Source organism: Eschrichtius robustus, chromosome 4 (genome assembly GCF_028021215.1).
Source record: "Eschrichtius robustus isolate mEscRob2 chromosome 4, mEscRob2.pri, whole genome shotgun sequence".
NCBI classification, from domain to species: Eukaryota; Metazoa; Chordata; class Mammalia; order Artiodactyla; family Eschrichtiidae; genus Eschrichtius; species Eschrichtius robustus.
Genome location: NC_090827.1, coordinates 9,113,387 through 9,125,622, shown reverse-complemented (window position 1 = coordinate 9,125,622; position 12,236 = coordinate 9,113,387). Strand labels below are relative to the sequence as shown.

Genomic DNA, 12,236 nt, shown 5'->3' with positions numbered 1-12,236 from the left:
GAGGGACAACAGCAATCTACGAAAGAAGACAGATTTGAGAGGCACTACAGAGGAAGAAGTACGTGGAATGATCCCACGAGAAGAGAGAGAGAAAGCATCGAGGATGATGCCCAGGTTTGGGGAGAGGCATTCATGGGGGTGACGTTAATAGTAACCCAGATAGAGAACGTGAGCAAAGCATGTTTGGATGGACGGGATAAGTCCAGGTTGAGAAATGTTAAGGATGTCCCTGAGATGCACCAGCGGAGAGGTCCAGTAAAAGCTGGCACAAGATCTGTGGTCCATGAGAGGTCGAGAGGGACTTGGGAGCACCAGCGTACAGGACCAGTTGAAGCTGCAGGAAAGATCCCTTGAAGAGAAAGCCAAAGACCCAGTCACAGAGAACCCTCTGTCTAAACACATTTCAGAAAGAAAAAAATGAAGAAAGTGAATAGAGTAAGGAGGAATACAGGAAGAGAGGGAGTCACAGAAGCCAGAGAGGGGAGTTTGCAGAATGCCAAATGTCTCGAGAGAAAGGCTAAAAGGAGCCCATAAAATTTGGCAATTAAGACGTCCCTGGTGACCTGGGTGAGGGCCTTTCAGCAGGCAGAGTGAGGCTGCAGAATAAACCAGAGAGGCGAATTAAAGTTACTAACACTCCCAAATATTTTAATGCAGTTTTGGTTAAAATTCAAAGGTGGGCTTCCCTGGTGGTGCAGTGGTTGAGAATCTGCCTGCCAGTGCAGGGGACACGGGTTCGAGCCCTGGTCTGGGAGGATCCCACATGCCGCGGAGCAGCTAGGCCCGTGAGCCACAATTACTGAGCCTGCGCGTCTGGAGCCTGTGCTCCGCAACAGGAGAGGCCGCGACAGTGAGAGGCCCGCGCACCGCGATGAAGAGTGGCCCCTGCTTGCCGCAACTAGAGGAAACCCTCGCACAGAAAACGAAGACCCAACACAGCCAAAAATAAATAAATAAACAAATAATAATTAAAGGTGCTAATAATTTTTTTTTAAAAAATTCAAAGGTAAGTAACAAGTTGTGATGGAAATCTTTGAGGGATAGAGGTTGTCAACACAAGTGCTTTTGTGAATGCCTGCCTGTATTAAGTAGTGTAATTTTTGTTTTAAAACAAGAGGGAAGAGCATGTGATATTTACACAGAAGTTACCACGAAGAAATAAAGAGAAAGCTATGCACGTGGAGTGAAGGCCATGTGTAAAGTAATATTTATATGTGAATCTACCTTTCTTGTTATTGTAGTTTTTTGTCCAGTACTGAAAAGGACAGAGAGCTTTCCAGCCATAGCTGGTCTTTAGCAGTTACTTCCCACGGACTGTAGCCTGTGAACTTAAGACTGCACGTGTTTGTGGGGGAAGCTCTGTGGGGAGATGAATGTCTGTCACCAGAAAAGGAAGTAGCTCCCCCAGCGTGATGATTAACCCACTGCCTTTGACTTCACTGACCTGGTTATCAACAATGAACCTGCATGGATTCCCTTAGAAATTCAGAAAACTATCTCTACGCTATCATCCTTGCAAGATTTTTACAGGTAAAATAAAATATTAATTTCTTTTTTAGTGACATACGATTGACATACAACATGGTGTCAGTTTAAGGTGTACAAAGTGTGGATCTGATACTATTCATTTCTCTGTTTAGAATACAAGGCAAAGTCTCCTTCCAGAGATAAAGAAATGGAGATTCATAGGTTTCTTCTTAAAAGAGCTCTTCCTGTCCTAGGACATACCATGCTGCATTATGATTATGTTGTTTCTTTCTCCATTTTCATAACTTCTTTGGATACTAGTGAGTTTAAGGTTAAAGACTTTCCCACTCTAATCGACTGTATTTTCTACTCTGTGAAAGGTGTTATACTTTCTATTCTGTAAAGTATTTACTGAAGTCTTAGTGTTTTTCTCAGTGATTTGTGGGTTCCAAATGTGTTAAAATATTAATTTTTTGTCGTATCTCTTGTAAGTATGCTTTACAATTGTTTTCTGCCTTTTAATTTTGTCTATTTCTTTGACACATAGAAATATTACATTTCTACGATGCTGACTGAACTTTTTGTGTGTGATTTCTATTATTATGTGTAAGAGCAATTTTATAGAATGAGTAGAGAGAGCAGAAAAAAAGAAGTGGCAACTATATTTTTATCATAGATTCACCGAAGACTTTCCTTTGTCTTTCACAGAGATCTTCTATAATACGATTTATTCCTTTCTTTAACTTCAGCATCTAACTCACACAGAGGAATACCATTACTATTTATAGCTGTAACCCATATATAAGTAAGTACTTTAATGATAAATTCATAGCAACGTTAGGTTTTAAGTAAGAATAAGTTCTAAATTACAGGGAAAGTGGGATTACTTAGTTTCCATGGTATTCCTGTCCTCTTGGTGAAGGAGACTGATTTTAAAGCCATAGGGACGAGAACCAACACTGATAAGATGGAAAATAAGCTTTTATTTATTTATTTATTTATTTATGTTTGGCTGCGTTGGGTCTTCGTTGCTGCGCGCAGGCTTTCTCTAGTTGTGGCGAGCAGGGGCTACTCTTCGTTGCGGTGCACGGGCTTAGGCACGCGGGCTTCAGTAGTTGTGGCTCGCGGGCTCTAGAGCACAGGCTCAGTAGTTGTGGCGCACGGACTTAGTTGCTCCGCGGCATGTGGGATCTTCCCGGACCAGGGCTCGAACCCGTGTCCCTTGCATTGGCAGGCGGATTCTTAACCACTGTGCCACCAGGGAAGTCCAGAAAATAAGCTCTTGATGGGCACCTAGCTGCTCCAAATGAATGTCCAAACAATTTGAACCTATAGTTCTTAGAACCTACTGATGAGAGAATTCAGACATTGTCAACAATCGTCGGGACATTATTTGCTCTTATTACTACTATTATATGACAGACAGCATCTTAGGATCTTTTCGTGTATGATTCCTAATCCCTATAGAATCTTTCAAAATAAGTATTTTACAGAGGAGAAGACAAAGGCTCAGAAAGGTTAACTAACTTGCTTGAGTTGCCCTAGTGTGTAAAGTGGTAGAACTGGGATTTGAACTCAGATCTCTGTGATGCCAAAAAATCTATACTTTTCCTACTATGTCAGGCTGCCTTCCAGAACCCTATCTACTTCATATAAAGCATTTCTAATATCCAAGGCACAGGGATAAGTATTTATCTCATTTACCCACAAAGCAATGAGCTTGATATTATCAGTCATTTGATGTTGACATTGCTGAGAAGATTTTAAAACTGGTAATTAAAAAGATGGTTTTTGAACGATGGGGAAAGGACTCAATCACTAGGAGCCAGCAAGGCTTTCCTAGAGGTAAATCATACCTGCTTATCCTTTTTAACTTGGTCAGCAGCTGATAGATTAGCTAACAGGTCAGAAGAACGGTGGAGTTATTCAGACAGGCATTTGAAAAGAATCCTTCTCATCCTATTTTACGAATAGTCTGAGCTAGATGATAATATAATTCAGTAAACTCCACCCAAAGACCTTTGACTAAATGGACTGATGTTCTTAGATCAATCCTTTTTGATTTATTGATTTACTAGGATAAGGACTTGGATGGTATCAACTCTGCTGATGCTATGAAGCTGAGGGGGACAGCTGATACATGAGGTGGATGAATCTCGATGCAAGATAATTTCACTAGATTGGAATGATGAGGAGATCACCATGAGTTGAAATTGAACAGAGCTGAAAGGGAAGGCCTGCCTTATGTTCCAGGAAAATGTACTCAGCTACTAGCTGGGGAACACAGTGCTTTATAAGCTTTTGGTGAAGAGACTAAGGAATGATGTATATGAAGGGTCAGGCAATGGTAGAATGCATGGACCATAGTGTAGTATCTGGATGAGGATGCTCATGGCCCCACTGCTCCACTCTTTCATGATGAGGCTCCTGCTGCACATTCAAAGGGACTCTGATACACAGAAGACCCCGAGTAGCCAAAGCAATCTTGAGAAAGAAAAACGGAGCTGGAGGAATCAGGCTCCCTGGCTTCAGACTATGCTACAAAGCTACAGTAATCAAGACGGTATGGTACTGGCACAAAAACAGAAACATAGATCAATGGAACAGGAGAGAAAGCCCAGAGATAAACCCACGCACATATGGTCACCTTATCTTTGATAAAGGAGGCAAGCATATACAGTGGAGAAAAGACAGCCTCTTCAATAAGTGGTGCTGGGAAAACTGGACAGCTACCTGTAAAAGAATGACATTAGAACACTCCCTGACACCATACACAAAAAATAAACTCAAAATGGATTAAAGACCTAAATGTAAGGCCAGACACTATCAAACTCTTAGAGGAAAACATAGGCAGAACACTCTATGACATAAATCACAGCGAGATCTTTTTTGACCCACCTCCTAGAGAAATGGAAATAAAAACAAAAATAAACAAATGGGACCTAATGAAACGTCAAAGCTTTTGCACAGCAAAGGAAACCATAAACAAGACGAAAAGACAACCCTCAGAATGGGAGAAAATATTTGCCAATGAAGAAACTGACAAAGGATTCATCTCCAAAATTTACATGCAGCTCATGCAGCTCAATATCAAAAAAACAAACAACCCAATCCAAAAATGGGCAGAAGACCTAAACAGACATTTCTCCAAAGAAGATATACAGATTGCCAATAAACACATGAAAGAATGCTCAACATCATTAATCATTAGAGAAATGCAAAACAAAACTACGATGAGATATCACCTCACACCGGTCAGGATGGCTATCATCAAAAAATCCACAAACACTAAGTGCTGGAGAGGGTGTGGAGAAAAGGGAACCCTCTTGCACTGTTGGTGGGAATGTAAATTGATACAGCCACTATGGAGAACAGTATGGAGGTTCCTTAAAAAACTAAAAATAGAACTACCATACGACCCGGCAATCCCACTACTGGGCATATACCCTGAGAAAACCATAATTCAAAAAAATTCACGTACCACAATGTTCATTGCAGCTCTATTTACAATAGCCAGGATATGGAAGCAACCTAAGTGTCCATCGACAGATGAATGGATAAGGAAGATGTGGCACATATATACAATGGAATATCACTCAGCCATAAAAGGAAATGAAATTGAGTTATTTGTAGTGAGGTGGATGGACCTAGAGTCTGTCATACAGAGTGAAGTAAGTCAGAAAGAGAAAAACAAATACCGTATGCTAACACATATATATGGAATCTAAAAAACAAAACAAAACAAAAACAAACAAAAATGGTCATGAAGAACCTAGGGGCAAGACGGGAATAAAGACGCAGCTTAGGTGCACTGTTTATGAGAATATCAGAACCAGTTTATGTTTGTGGTTTTGGGAAAAATTATTTGTGTTGGGGAGAATGTTGTGGAGGTGAGGGGGATTGAGTTGGCGGTTATTTTCTAATTTTTTTTGGTACATTTGGAAGAAGAGTGACAATAAATGTGCCCCCTTTAAAAAAAAGAAGAGGGGGACTCTGATAAACTGGAGGGAGTTTCTATCAGGTGGGTTGTTCAAAGGCATGTCTCCGATCACATGATCAACAGCTAAGGGAACTGGAAAGGTTTAACCTAGAGAAGACTTGGAGGAGATTGAATGTCTGTCTCCAAACTTCTGATGGGTTAAACTGGAAGAGAGACATGGGAAAGGTCCCTGGTATTAGGTTGGCTTAGAGAGTAGAACTAAGAGGGGAAGTTAGATGAGGACAGACTTTGATTTGCATAAGGAAGAACTTTCTAACACAGCCATAGAAAAATAAAATGAACTATTTCAAAGGAGTCAGTCCCTTAACCTGGAACTCTTGCTCAATTGGAGGCAGGATGACTGACCTTTTGGGAAGGATGTTGCAGGGGGTAATTTTAGCATTCAGTGGAGGTTCGATCCATGACTGCCAAGATTCCTTCTTACCCAGAGATTCTACAATATTTTGAAAAAAAAACTTTGCCTATGTAAAAAATGTAGCTGATATAAGAAGAAAAAATGTGATTAGTGTGAAAAAGAACAAGAAGCATAAAAATTCTAAAATAAACAAGACAACACTAGTTAGTTATATGACAAGCTTGTTTCCTAAAACTCTAGCTATTCAGTTTATTTATCTGGCCTAGTTCCCAAACCTTGTCAGTGCATCTGAAAATTCACTTCTCTGGGCCATATCTGGAAGGCTTTGATTTAGTAGATCCAGGCAAACTGTAATTATAAAAAAAATTCTCTTGGCGATTCTGATGTTCAGGCAATTTTGGGGAAACGCTGAAATTTTAGACTTATAGGAGTGCTTATATTTTGCATAAAATCTACGTATGAATGTGTCATGCTCGAAAAAAATCAGTAATAATAATGATTCTATTAGTAATAATAATGATTCTAATCTACCTGTTAAAATTTAAGGCCACTGAAGTTTAATATTTAAGCACCATTTCTAGGCTGGAAGCAAACGTGACTTCAGCATTTACTCCAAGTTCTAACAGCTTAGAACATAAAAGTTAAAAAATATCACATCTCTTGCTTAATAACTTTTAATGTACTGAATAGATCATTTCTAGGTTTTCAGCGTTTCTTAGATAACATGCTTTTAAACGTAATGAGAGATTCCTTCCTAAACAAACAATAGAAAAGTTCAGAAAATTAGGCAGAAAAAAGCAAGAAAACGAATGCTGTTCATACATATATACTTTTTAGCTTAAATAACTTCTTTTTTTTTCTTTTTCTTAAGTTCCCACTTGGATAGTCAAATTCTCAGAAAATGTGAGAAGAAGTCATGCCCTGTTTGAGGCTCATTAAGAGCTTACTAGTATTAGTAAAAACCAGTGTGGGGATATTAAATAAATCAATCTTCAATTTCTTAAAATTACAAATATCAAAAGCTTAAATGTTTCCTTAATCTTTTATGTTCAACGTACACATCTTCTTATAAATCTAGTAAACAAAAAACATTTTTAAAGGAAGCTTTTAGCACTTAGTCAATTAAATTCAAGGTGGTCAATTTTAATGTAATAAGAATGGCATTATTAAAGTATTGATTAAATATCATGACTCTCTCCATTTACAAAGAAGGGAACTCTTTCCAAGGCTGATGTTGCTTTTTAAGCATTTGCAAGTGTACACTGTAAGAACAAACTCCTTTCCCTGAGGAATACGCTAAGAGGTCCTGGTGGTCATAAATCTGCTTCCTGTCTGTTCTCATAAAGGGCTTTAGAGAGGACACGACAGGACTCCATCATCCAATATCCTTTGATTCAGAGGATAAGTCCATTGCCCGTGACCTTCTGGACTTTGAGGCAAACGGCTTCTAAGACTTGTTTCTCGCTAAGGCATCCCTCCCCTCCCAGACAATGCAGGAATGTATTGAAAGAAGAAAGGAAAAAGAAAACAGAAAGAGATGAGTCTGCAGTAAGTTTCCTACAGAGTAAAAATCTACGATTATTGAAGATTTGGAAGAAACGATTAGTTAGAATGAAGGCATCCACACAACACATCCGAATCCAAAAAAAGGGGACTTTTAAATATAAATAGCCATAAAAGCAATATTAGGTGACATTATTTGTATTTTCTGAGAGTTAAACTTGGAAAATATTTCCTGTGTACACTTTACATTAATGGATATAATAATAGTGATGCTGCAATTATTGTTAAGAATCTAATACAAAAATCCTTTTACTTGGTTACTTGGTGTCTGGGCAGGTTGCCCTGTGCATCTCATAGTGAAAATGGTCACAACTGACAACAAACTGGCCAATCAAATAACGCCGAATTTTGATCAATGTTTACCAGAGGAGAGAGGAGAGCTTTACCAAATTGTAAATTGGAATTGATAACAGAGAAGAGAACTTCTGAATTAACCGTTACTGGTGCATCTACAGTTCCTCTTAATCATGATTTTGACAGGTCAAATATTTTCAAAACTTTTCCTCTAGTGGAAGAAAATGTTCTACTTACAGATGCACAAGACTATGAGAAAAAGGAGATATGTGGCCAGTTCCCGTAAAACGCTTTTAAGGTATTTCTCTCGGTCAGTGCTGCTTTCCTCCATGAGTCTTGTTCCCCAGAGACCTTTAAAAGAGTAATAAAAGATGTCATTTTATCTTAAAAAAGTCTCATGAATGGCAAAAGGAAAAACACATAAAAAACAGTATACCTTTAAGGGAGATTCTCCTGTATTTTTTTTTAGCATGCTCTAAAGGCAACCGAGAAATGGTTTTAGCAGGAGTACCTTTAATTTAGGAATACATCAGCCTCTACTATCCCCCAACATGTGCAAAACACAAGGCAATGATCTGATCATTGTCTAAACTCCCAATCTCATTAGGAAATATCTTAGCAAAAATTTAGAAAGAGAAGAGGAAATTTAGGTTTAGTAATCATGCAAGCACATCAGTCCTTCCTATATGCGGGAGGAATTACTGTGTTACTAAATTAATTATCCTCGTTAGTACATGATGTAACACTGCAAACGATACTTTTTAGGTCACCCCTGATGAAAAAGAGGTCCTGGCTGGAGCACCATTTCATTATGGAAACATCTGTCAAGCTTCTAACACACTGGTGTAAAATCTCTGCTCTGTACCCATTTTTGCCTTTTAAGAAATTCAGTGCTGACTGATTACACTAAACATGCTTAGCTGAACAGTTTTTTTTAAATGCCAATTAACGTATGATTTTTAAATTAAAAGCAACAAACTCATCCGCCTTCTCTCTCTCTTTGGAGAAAGGGTAAAAGCAGCAACTGTGCCCCATATTCCAGCAGATGGAAAAAGCGTTGGGCCGGCTGAGCGAAGATGACATAAGCCGTGGTGAGCTGGCTGGAGAGAGATCCCACAGTTGTGGACGCAGCCAGCAGACAGACATGGTGGCCGTCCAAAACCCCGCTATTGAACAGTGTGGTCAAGTCACGTTGCTGGTTACTTGGAAGAGCCTTAGTGTTTTCCAAAAAAGACAAACCTCTCAGTTCTTTCTGTTAGATTAGGTCAGCTGTTAATGGCAAATTGCCTCACACTTCTATCCCACAGACTTTAACCCCTTCCATCACAGAAACTCACAGAGCCACTGATGCCACAATCCAGCCACACAGAGAACAAGGGGAAAATGGTATATGGTCTTGCACTTGGAAGAAATGACTTCATTGCTAGTGTTTATGTACTTTTTAAGCCTTATAATCATACATTAGTTCTACTCCTAAATTGGGGTATTTCATTTCCTTTTCTTCTTTTCTCCCAAATTTCCTTTAGGAAAAATCAGCATCTGCCCTCAAGGACACTGGGTTAGGCGTCCTAGGTTTCACCACGCCGAAAGGGCAGCATGACTTATGACCAGGTTTGCTTCTGCCAACACCTGGTGGTTGTCAGGGGATTACTCAACTCAGAAGAAATGCCCCAAGCAGAATGTTCGCTCGCTGAAACTCCATCACAGTAAAGAATTATTACGAACTTAGATGACATGGAAAATTGCAGCTCAGAATAACACAGAGGCAAGCAAATATTAGGCTCAGTAGCCCTGGACATAAACCACACCACTTCTCTGGGCGTATTTCTTTTGGAGGCCAGGCCTAAAATATACACATAAGTGGAAATTGCTAGTCCCCTGACCGTCCGGAGAGACTGCTGCCTTGTCTCACTTGGTCAGTGATTTCACTCTTTCCCATGGTTTATAAACAATTACGCACGAAGGAAAAGTCATGGTTCTTAATATTTGCAAATGGGTTTGCTTGACCTATAAACAGAAAACACCAAACGCCTATCAAATTTTCTGCAGGCTGCATTTGCAATGGTCTATGGCAATTTAATTCTAGCCCTTGAAGGAAACATTTCAAATGAAAAGAAACAAGCCCTTCTATTTATATTGTATGTGAGTATATTTCTATGCATTTCCTTTTTTCTAAGTTTCTCTGGCTACCTCCTCAAATACTTATTGCTTTACAAATGTCATCCAGTTTCCCCGCTGGGCGTGTATGTAGTAGGGTCAGTCTCAGGATACAGGGATCCCTTCACATCCTGATGGGTGAGAAATGCTGCATCCACAAATGGAAAAAACAGCCGTCCTGTAGCCACCGACCTCCCATGTTTACTTATCACCAGGGATCACAGAGTAAGAATGGTGAAGGGCAGCGTTCGCGTCCAAAATGGGAGCATCCTTCAAAAACAACTGTTGTCTTTTCCCGCCATCATCCCAGCTGCGGAGGGCGTACCTCCAGCCACTCACGTTCAGTACATAACGTGCCTCCATCTGTTAGGAGAACATGACATGAGGGGACACGGGACAATATGCAATGTCCTTCCTGTGTAAGAAGGTGCTGAGTCAACGCCAGAGCCCAAAGTCAGAGCACACCACCTCAAGAATAAGTGCTAACTTATTAATATGCACGTGGGAGAACTCTGAGATGGGTCACCCAAAACACCAAAAAGGTCTCTAACGTAAATAACTGACCTCGGAAAAAAATGCCATTTTGCAACGCTTTTATCCAAATGCTTCCAAACCCTTTTTATTTTGCAATATAAAAAAAAAAAAAAAATCACAAAGAGAGAGCGATATAATGAACTCCCGTGTAGCCCTCACCCAGCTTCAACAGTAGTCAACCCAACACCAACCTTGATGCATGCAAACCCTCACCCACTCGTCAATTCCTTTGAAGCTAATTCCAGCGACTGTTATCATTTCACCTGTTAATATCTCAGTTCCTGGTAAAAACAGTTCAGCGTGGCTCTTTTGCCTCACATCAACCCTGTCCCACCTGAAACACACTAACCCACTATGGCTCACTGATCCTGACGAGGTACAGTGTGGGGGTCTGGAATCCAAGCTGTGTTCAAATGAAGGGTCAGCCCCTTAGGAGCTGTGAGACCTTACCTAACGCCATGAGCCTCCACTTCCTCGTTTGGAAATGAGGTAAGAGTACCTTTCTGTGGGGTTGTTCTGGGAATTAGAGATATTATGTGCACAGCAATACAGTGGCGGGAAGAGGCCCTTTTATGGCTTCAGAAACAGGTCCAAATCTGAAATGTCCTACTTCTGATGCCTAGTTGGTCCAGATTTGAGAATGGTGTGGAGACCCAAATCCATATGGACTTTGAAGTCATTGTGGATAGCCTGACCAAATTCTCATTGCACTCACATCATAAAAGAATCCTGTTTTTGTGCTTAGACACATGTGGGCCTTGCTTAGGAAGATAAATACAATCCTTCTTCATAGTGATTTGAATTGCAGGGACACCTTCAGAAAGGGAAGTGACTTTTTACTATTGGTCCGTTTTCTACAGAATAGTCAGTTGCTACCTTATGATACTGACGCTTGAATCTCAAATTTCTTAGGCAGCCCCCTCCTGAGACGCAGACGGGTATGTGCCACAGCTAATGGCCAGATCTACCTGCATATTCCACAGACAACTCACACTCACATGCCCCAAACTGAGATTTCTCTTTTTTTCCTTTCTCTAGAAACCTATTTGCCCTGTGTGGGTTAATGGTACCAACCCAGAAACATGGGTTTCATCCTAGAATAGGCCCTTTTCATAACCCTCACATGGAGTTGGTCCACAATTCTGATGGTTTCTTTCATCTAGCGTTCTTCCATCCCAGCTCACAATCCTCAGTTGTACTGAGGATTGTCAGTGCAACTGACACTTCTTTATCACCTTGGTCACTTTATTCTGACCTATTCTCCCAGCATTTGGCACTATCCACCTCACCCCATTCTCTACATTCTTGCTAGAATCATCTTCAGATTGGCATGATATCATATCAGCCCCCTGCTTGAAGCCCTCACTGACTCTGCCTACAGGAAAAAGTACCAATGAGCTACAGGCTTGCTTGGTCTTTCTTCTCTATTTTTCCCTCCTCCAACTCCCCCCTGAATCCTTCAAAACATAACTCAAGATTCACTTCTTCTAACCTCCCCAGGTAGAGCTGGTCCTCTCTTCTTTGGGTCTCTCCCACACCTGGGACCTGGCGTTGTAATGATTTACTTACACTTCTCACCCCCCTCCTAAACTCTATAAACTCTTTGGGAGTTGGGATCTTGTATTATTCATCTCTGTATCCCTAGTACCTACCACAAGGGAGATAGATGCTCAATAAATGTTTGTTGACTGCACAAATTCTGTTACTAGCATGGCCTTCTCACACCCCTCAGAGTGGCAACCCTCCCTCAAAAAAAATCCCCATGCAATGAAAATACAAAATCTCATTTGTTCACAATTATAGTGCAAATAAAAAGGGAAAAGGAAGCAATTATGGAGTGAGGGTTGGATTAAAAATAAAGGGAAA

General features: G+C 40.3%; 1 protein-coding gene across 2 annotated transcripts in view; it reads right to left on the bottom strand.

The window, feature by feature from the left end:
• Positions 1 to 12,236, bottom strand: part of PKD2 (polycystin 2, transient receptor potential cation channel) — a 59,746-nt gene that overhangs the window by 43,522 nt on the left and 3,988 nt on the right. For both annotated transcript variants that reach the window (XM_068542421.1, XM_068542422.1), the window contains exon 2: positions 7,917 to 8,030. In XM_068542421.1, the coding sequence (XP_068398522.1) occupies positions 7,917 to 8,030 (114 nt within the window). The remainder of the gene's footprint in view (positions 1 to 7,916; positions 8,031 to 12,236) is intronic.